General features: G+C 37.7%; 1 protein-coding gene across 1 annotated transcript; it reads right to left on the bottom strand.

Moving 5' to 3' along the window:
* Positions 1 to 1079: 1079 nt before the first annotated feature.
* atf3 (activating transcription factor 3) lies at positions 1080 to 6141 on the bottom strand. Its single transcript, XM_031307907.2, has 4 exons — positions 5984 to 6141; positions 3648 to 3906; positions 2963 to 3070; positions 1080 to 2021 (listed from the first exon to the last, which is right to left on the bottom strand). Exons 2-4 carry the CDS (start codon positions 3903 to 3905, stop codon positions 1710 to 1712), a joined length of 678 nt encoding a protein of 225 aa, XP_031163767.1. The 5' UTR covers position 3906; positions 5984 to 6141; the 3' UTR covers positions 1080 to 1709.
* Positions 6142 to 8623: the final 2482 nt, after the last annotated feature.

The raw sequence follows: 8623 nt of genomic DNA, 5'->3' as shown, positions 1-8623 counted from the left end.
ATCTTGCATAACTTCAGAGTCAGGCGTGTTAAAGGACCAGCCGAAAGCTGACGCAACACTTCTGATACCTAGCTAATGATATCTAGTGAACACAACTTCCAAACCAAATCTTAATAATAAGAATACAATTTTTTTTTCCTTTTTCTTTTTTTTTTGTTGAAAATAACAATCTTTGTTTTGCCCTGTCCAAGACCAAAGGAGGCATCTGGTGTTTACATACAGTAGCACAGAGTTAATGCGCAGCCGATAAGAATATACGCGATTTTAGGTAGAAAACAAACACTCATACTCGTGGAGCTTTACCGTCACAGAAGATGTATAAAAGCAACACTAGCTATGTTTACCTTAAGAGGGAACGCAGTGATAAATAAAGTGTACTTGTGAAATTATATAAATTATTTTTTTTCTGGGTCAATTTAGCTTGACATCAAATTTCAAATTGTTAAGAATAGCAAGGTATCATCTGCATATATGCTTATATTGTATTTTTTTACTACGCTTTTCAGTAAGTGAAGAATTATAAACCCTGCCTGCAAAGTACATTTCCCTTTTGTAACTGCTACTTCTGCCGTGATAGCAGACAACCTGACTTTTCTGAGAGGTTAGCTCTTAAATATGGGGCCATTAAAAAAAAAAAAAAGACTTCTACAGCCAGCATAGGTCCTGAGTGGTTAGTAGTAGCAGCAAATTTAGTAGTTCATGTTAGGGCTGGGAAATATATAGATATTATATCGATATCATGATATGAGACTAGATAGGTTGTTAGATTTAGGAAATTGTAATATCGTAATATGACAAAAGTATTTTCTTTTTCTGGTTTTACAGGCTGCATTACAGTAAAGTGATGCCATTTTCTGAACTTACCAGACTGTTCTAGCTGTTCTTTTGTTTGCCTTTAACCACTTGGTCATTATATGCACATTACTGATGATTATTTTTCACAAATCTCCGTGTAAATATTTTGTCCAAAAAAAATATTGATATCGAGGTATTTGGTCAAAAATGTTGTAATATTTGATTTTCTCCATATCGCCCAGCCCTAGTTTCTGTTGTATAAGCAGACAGGGTTGAAACGGCAATGACAAATCGTACAGTAGTTATTTAATAAATATGCTATTTTTCATACACTGAGCACAAACAATGTCTTCTTTTTAAAGTCAGTGACTTTACACACTCGGTACACACTCGGTACACACTCACACGGTCAATCTGCGTCTACTTTCTTTGAGGGTGAACTTTTAAATTATGTGCCTTGATCACCTTGAAATCACGCTCTGCTTTGGTACAAAAACCAGACTTTCATCTATTCAAAAAATATCAGTAAATAAAAAAAAGGGTCTGTTTTGTGTTTTAGTGCTTTGGCATCTGTCCTTGGCCTTGACGGTTTGTAATGTTCAAAAAATACAAAATAAAAATAATGCATGTCAAGGTGCTGTCGTGTACTTCGTGTCCAATCAGCAGCTACGGTTTCAGGGAGAGGGAGGTGATGAGGTCACTTTGTGCCACTTTCTCTCTCTCTCTCTCTCTCTAGCAGCTTTGTGGACAGTGAATGAGACTGAGGAGTTATCCAAATGGCGTTTACGATATGTCATTCTGTCATTCTTAGCTCGTCTATGCGGAGGCTCCAACCAGCCTCTCGAAAACAGTCGATGGAAGCAGGATGGAGGCATCTCAAGTCTTTGAAAAGTAGCAGAGACACAACCGGTGGCTCATAGGTGACCGGGACAGTGAATGTGGTCGAGGGTCAGACGCCCTCCATCCAGAGGCGCTAACGTGGAGACGGATGGAGACAAGGAGGTGGATGTGATGGAGGTGGTGAGGTCGTGCAGTTGTAAGGTGCTCTCCTTGATGTGTTGGATGAAGAGGTTCCTCTCATCCTCAGGCGTTTGGCCGTTTTGGGCTCGGACGATGCAGGTCGGCCGGTGCAGGTTGAGCATGTAGACCAGTTGCTGCTTCTGCTGCTTCAGCTCCTCGATCTGAGCCTTCAGGTCGGCGTTGACTGTCTCTAGTTTCTCAGACTCCTGCAGAACAAAGACAGAGAGAGAGAGAGAGAGAGAGAGAGAGAGAGAAAGAAAGAATAATCAATTCATGCTGCACTTTTATGTTGGATGTTAAAGCTTTGTACTTTAGCCAGAAATGTTAAAAATCACCACAAATCGTACAGCAAGAGCAAAAAATACAGAAGCATCTCTGTACAGGAGCAGCAAAGTGCCTTAGAAAAGCAAAAGAAAAAAAAGCTAAACTTAACCAACCATAGATGAGTTCTACATTAGGGCTGCACGGTATGATGAAAATATCTAATTGCGATAATTTTGACTGATATTGCGATTGCTATATAACTCACGATATTGGAGGGAATTATCATTTTCGTATGATTATTCTCATTTTCATTGAAAAATATTAAAAATGAAAAAAATAAAAAGATTATAGTGTCATTTTTGCGAGGATCTGTACCAAACAAAGATTTTTCTCTTTAGTCTGCCGGATTTTTTTTTAAACAAATATTGCGCCCCCACCCCTACTCCCCTCCCGACCACCACCCATGTGATTTGGATATTGCGCTAGTCCGTATTGCGATTTCGATAAAATTGCGATAAATTGTGCAGCCCTATTCTACACCTGCCAAGAAATTGCGGATTTCACACTTAAAATATTTTTAAGCGCTGAGGCTTGACACAAAAACACAAAGCTACATCAAAACGGTTACAAAAAAATACTTATGTGCAATTTTACTTCATCAGGACACACTCTATCGAGTTTTTTTTTTAGGTTTAATCTTTAAAAGCTTCTTGGTGTTATTTAGGACTGTGTTGTTTTTTTTATCACTTAGCAAAATAATTTTCCCTTGAGCCAGACATTTATAATCCCCATGTATATTTGTGGTAAGAAAATGTTAGACAAAACCTCAAACAAAAACCTTCCAGCTCAGTTTTTTTCAAAATTGATGGAGGTTGAAAATTACCTGCTGCAGAGTCTCAGTCTTCTCCTTCTTCTTGTTGCGGCATTTGGCAGCAGCGATCTTGTTCCTCTCTCTCCGTCTCTTCCTCCTCTCGTGCTCCTGAGGTGTGATCTGAGAACCAGAGAGAAATAGAAACTGTCAGTATTTCACTCCTAATAAAACCTACATACTCACATAGAAAACACACTTCGACGATATGCTTTTGTCCCGATTTGATTCTTTACATGGGTGCCGATTGGATTTGTACTGCGATTTTCTTTTATTGCGATTCTAGAAGTATTGCGACATGATAGTATTCAGTGTTGCTATTGCAAAAACTAATTGTTTTCTAAGAAGAATGCAGATCACATGTCAGTCAGTCAGCCTGACATTTATTTCATTTGTAAAGATGTACATAACTATATAAATATTTTCAGCATTTTCTGCTTTCGGTCAGAAAACGGATATGATGTCGTCGCCATTGGCGGTACAACAGTATGAACAAAACAGAACAATTTTATTTACGTGAATCATTAGTAATTTTTTAAAATCCATTCTAGGGAATAGAATGGTATCAGATCGGTGCATAAACTCCAGTACTTGCCGATACCAGCATTTTAGGCAGTATCGGAGGCTTCAGTATCCGAACATTTCTAAAAAATAAATTAAAAAAAACAGACTAGATGCTGTAGTTTCCCCTCTGCCTCACCTCTCTCCTGACTCCAGATCCGCAGGCGTGGTGCTCCGAGGCTCGGTCCGAGCTGGAGCTGGCGCCGTCCGAGCTGATGTCTGCGCTGAGCCCGTTGGACTGACGCTTGGTCTGGATGGCCAGCCGCAGCTCTTCTTTCACCAGCGGGGTGAAGTTGGTGAAGTCGTCCAGGGTGAGCGTGCCCGGCGGCGACAGGCAGGGCACCATGGCCGAGCAGCTGATGTCAGCCAGCGAGGGACCCGAGTGCTGCAGCATCATTCTGGAAACACAAGAGTCAGAGATTATTATCATGGCAGTCGCAGTCACCCAGATCTTGTCAGTGTGTTCTAAATCAGGGGTCTTCAACGTTTTTGAAACCAAGGACCCCTTAACTAAAAGAGAGACAGAGCAGGCACCCCCTACTACATAGATTGTATAAAATAAAGTTGCATATTAAACTGGGCATACAATAAAGTGTAGAGCGGCCTCAAGCCTTACACACCTTTTAAGTGCATAGAATATTAAGCTATTAAAATAATAGTTGTCGGCATGATTTTATAAGTTACACATACATGTGGCTCAGTGAATCCTTAGGATTAACTGTATCTGTGGATAGTTTACCTTAGTGACTACCTTACGTATAGGTCAGTAAGCCTATCATCAGTGGGGATTTATATTTGCTAATAATATGTTGGAATCTTGTTAAGACATTTTATTTGATTTTTTTTAAACTTTCAAAGATTAACAATAATTTGGAGCCCCCCCTGCAGTGACTCTGAGGACCCCCTGTTGAAGATCCCTGCTCTAGGTAGACAATAATAAAAGAATTACAGCAACAAATATTACAATTTAGAAACATGTTAGGCAAAAACAAAATCCATTCTGGAAGCAGAAGAGTCAACTGATTACATAGTTGTGCTTTCATTTGCATTCAAATGATCCCAATTCATTTATCAAATAATTTTTCCAAATTCAGAAAGTTCTATTGTCTTTCTATCTTTCTTATGATGCGGTATTCTTTTCGGTGTTGTTGTTTTGTTGATGTCTTTTGTAATTTGACTCGATGGCATTGCATATGACGGCTGCCCCTCACTGATCTTTCGAGGATAAATATAGGTTAAATGAATGAATTATTATCATGTCAGTGGCTGTCACCCAGGTCTTGTCAGTGTGCTCTAGGTAGACTACAGCTATAAATAATACAATATACAAACATTCCAAGATTGCTTTATGAAAAAATACACTGAAAAGTCTAACAAATCACTACAAGTGTCTATAAAGATATTATAGTGATAACATAAAGGATTAAAAACACAATAAAACCCAGCACAATCAGTTCTTTTTTTCTTAATATGAAGTATAGCACAAACTCACACTAAGTTACTTGTAGCCTATTATAGGTGATTTAAAATACATTAAAGCATGCTACTATAAACTTATTAAGAATTGGGATAAGTTATTTAGAAACTATGGAGATATTAGAGAGGTTTCTTTTCTTGCTGAGTAATAATGATCTCCAAAAATATGATACAAACAAAAGTTGTTGGATGAGTTTAAATGCCAAGATGCATGTAGCTCTGAAGCGATCATCTGTGGAGAATCACCCTGAACTTGAACAAATATTAGCCTTTTGTAAAAACGCCATAAGCAATTAAAGAGAAGCATTAATAGGTGTGAAGTTGAGTTATCTAATCAGAGGAGTGACTCATGGAGAATTCGGACTGACAGCTTGATAAGATAATTATGTTGTTATCAGCTCTTTGAGACCAAAACAAAAACACATTCAGAACAGGCATGTAAAGTGTAATTCAAATAAAAGTTATTCTCCCTGTAATATCTCCAAAGGGTCTCACCGTGCTGATTTACAGCCAACGTTGTCATTTATTTCCCATAATATTCCTCAGGCTCTGTTATATTTGTGTTTAGGCTATCATTTAGAACATTAGTCCGAGAATAAATAAGCCTACGGTTTGTCATCACCTCGATCCCAAGTTAAAAACAAAAAAAAGCAACTAGATCTTCCAAGTTAATATGTTTTCTAAGTTATTATATTGCTTAAACAATGACCGAGCAGAAAAAACCACATCGGAGTAAAATCTCTCAAAAGTGTTATAAATAAAAAAAGATTAAAAAAAAACAGCTTTATAATCAAATCATTGCTGAAATTTGAGCCAAAATATACATTAATAATTAATAATGGAATGTGTGTAATAGCCTAGAAGCACGTTTAGAAGTTGGAAAGAGTCCCGGGACAGCAGCGGGACTTCTCTGGTGTACAAACCGGAGCAACAACCGTCACAACGGCGCTCCTCTCCCCCTGAAAGAAGAAACCGGACAAAAACAAAAGTCCAACCAACCTGTGGAAGCCTTTGGGTGACAGGGTGTAGATGAAGTCGACGCAGGAGAGAAAAACAACCTTCTTATATTCGCTTCGCTCTTCTTCTGTGTGTGTGCGTGTGCGTCTCTCGCTTCCTTGTTGCTGCGTAATGATAAAGTTGCGCTTGTGGCCCGCTGCGTTGCATCACCCGCTTATATGGCGGCTGGACGGAGGCGTGGCGTGGTGACGCAACCAGGAATGTTACTAGAGAAGGGAGGAGGAAGGGAGGGTGGGTGCAGGGGTGAGGGAGGGAGGGAGAGCACAGGGGTGACGTCATCCTATTTATAGAAAGATTATCCTGCGATGATGCAATCGAGCAACCTCCGAGCTGCTCTGCCATAACAGGGCAGGCTTCCCCCGCCCCCTCCCTTTTTCCTCCCTTTTTCCTCTCTTTTTCCTTCCTTCCTTCCTTCCTTCCTCCATCTCCTCACATTCTTTCCCTCACTCCTTTATTGTTGTCATCTCCCGGGTTTCTTCCTCTTTTTCTTAGATATCCCTCCATCATTGCCATGCCCCTTCTTTCTCTTTTGTTTCTTTCGTTTCATCCTTTTCCTCCTTTCTTTTTTTCTCTCTCTCTATCTCTCTCTCTCTCTCTCTCTCTCTCTCTCTCTCTCTCTCTCTCTCTTCCCCATTCTTTTCCAGTTCTCCCCCTATATAACCCCTTGTCTCCTTTCCTTTTCCTCTTTCTTTCATCAGGCCACTTTCTCTCTTTCCCTATTCCTATTTTTTTCTTTCATTTCACCCCCTCTTTGATCACTTCCTTCCTCTGTCTTCCTTTCATGTCCGTCCCTCTCCCCATTTCTCAGTTCGTTTTTTTTCCTCTCTCCCCAATCGTCTTCCTCTCTGAAGTTTCTTTCTTTTTCGTCCCTCTCCTCCATCTTTCCTCCTCCCCTTCTCATCCCTCTTCTTTCTCTCGCAGTATCTCAGTATTTCTTCCTCACTCCATCCTCTCTTTCCTCCCCTCTTCTCCCTCAAAATTCAGAGGAATAAAGTTCTTCTTTATGAACAGCATTCAAAAAGCTGCATAAAACGAATGAAATGTGTACTATTAGTACATCAGAATCAGAAATAGATGTATTGCCAGGTAGGTAGCACTTACTCGAAATTTGCTTTGGTTGATGGTGCTTACAAAAAAAACAATAATATAAAATAAACAAACAATAAATACAGAAACAAAAAGCACACACATACTGTACATACATACATACATTCATACATACACACACACACACACACACACACACACAAACATACATACATTCATACATACATACATTCATATATACACACACACATACAAACATACATACATTCATACATACATACATACATACATACATACATTCATACATACATACATACATTCATACATACATACATTCATACATACATACATTCATACATACATACATACATACATACATACATACATACATACATTCATTCATACATACATACATACATACATACATACATACATACATACATACATACATACATACATACATACATTCATACATACATTCATACATACATACATACATACATACATACATACATACATACATACATACATACATACATACATACATACATACATACATACATACATACATACATACATACATACATACATACATACATACATACATACATACATACATTCATACATACATACATACATACATACATACATACATACATTCATACATACATACATACATTCATACATTCATACATACATACATACATACATTCATACATACATACATTCATACATTCATACATTCATACATACATACATACATACATTCATACATTCATACATACATACATACATACATACATACATACATACATTCATACATACATACATACATCCATTCATACATACATCCATTCATACATACATACATTCATACATACATACATTCATACATACATACATACATACATACATTCATACATACATACATACATTCATACATACATACATACATTCATACATTCATACATTCATACATACATACATACATTCATACATACATACATACATACATACATACATTAATTCATACATACATACATACATTCATACATACATTCATACATACATACATACATTCATACATACATACATACATACATACATACATACATACATACATACATACATACATTCATACATACATACACAGATACACCCATACATACATACATACATACATACATACATACATTCATACATACATACACCCATACATACATACATTCAGACATACATACAAACATACATACATACATTCATACATACATACATACATACATACATACATTCATACACACACACACACACACACACACACACACACACACACATAGACACACATACATTCATACATACACACATACACCCATACATACATACATACATACTGTACATTCATACACACACACACACACACACAGACACACAAACATACATATAACTATTTAACATTAAGAAGGAAAAAAGAGGCTGAATGGTTAGTGCATAAACAAGTACTAACTCTTCTCCCTCTTCCTGTTGCTCTCCGTGTTTTGACACTGACGTGGAATTCCATTCCAGTCATTCCACACT

Source organism: Sander lucioperca, chromosome 19, assembly GCF_008315115.2.
Source record: "Sander lucioperca isolate FBNREF2018 chromosome 19, SLUC_FBN_1.2, whole genome shotgun sequence".
NCBI lineage: Eukaryota > Metazoa > Chordata > Actinopteri > Perciformes > Percidae > Sander > Sander lucioperca.
The sequence above is the reverse complement of the archived record's forward strand: the minus strand, read 5'-3'. Positions and strand labels throughout refer to the sequence as shown.

Bases quoted from the DNA above. Each gene is read 5' to 3' on its own strand.
- atf3 (XM_031307907.2), bottom strand. From the start codon at position 3,905: ATGATGCTGCAGCACTCGGGTCCCTCGCTGGCTGACATCAGCTGCTCG. The intron at 3,071-3,647 runs GTGAGGCAGAGG...TCTGGTTCTCAG, and splicing joins GATCTGGAGTCAGGAGAGAG to ATCACACCTCAGGAGCACGA. The intron at 2,022-2,962 runs GTAATTTTCAAC...TTTGTTCTGCAG, and splicing joins AGACTGAGACTCTGCAGCAG to GAGTCTGAGAAACTAGAGAC.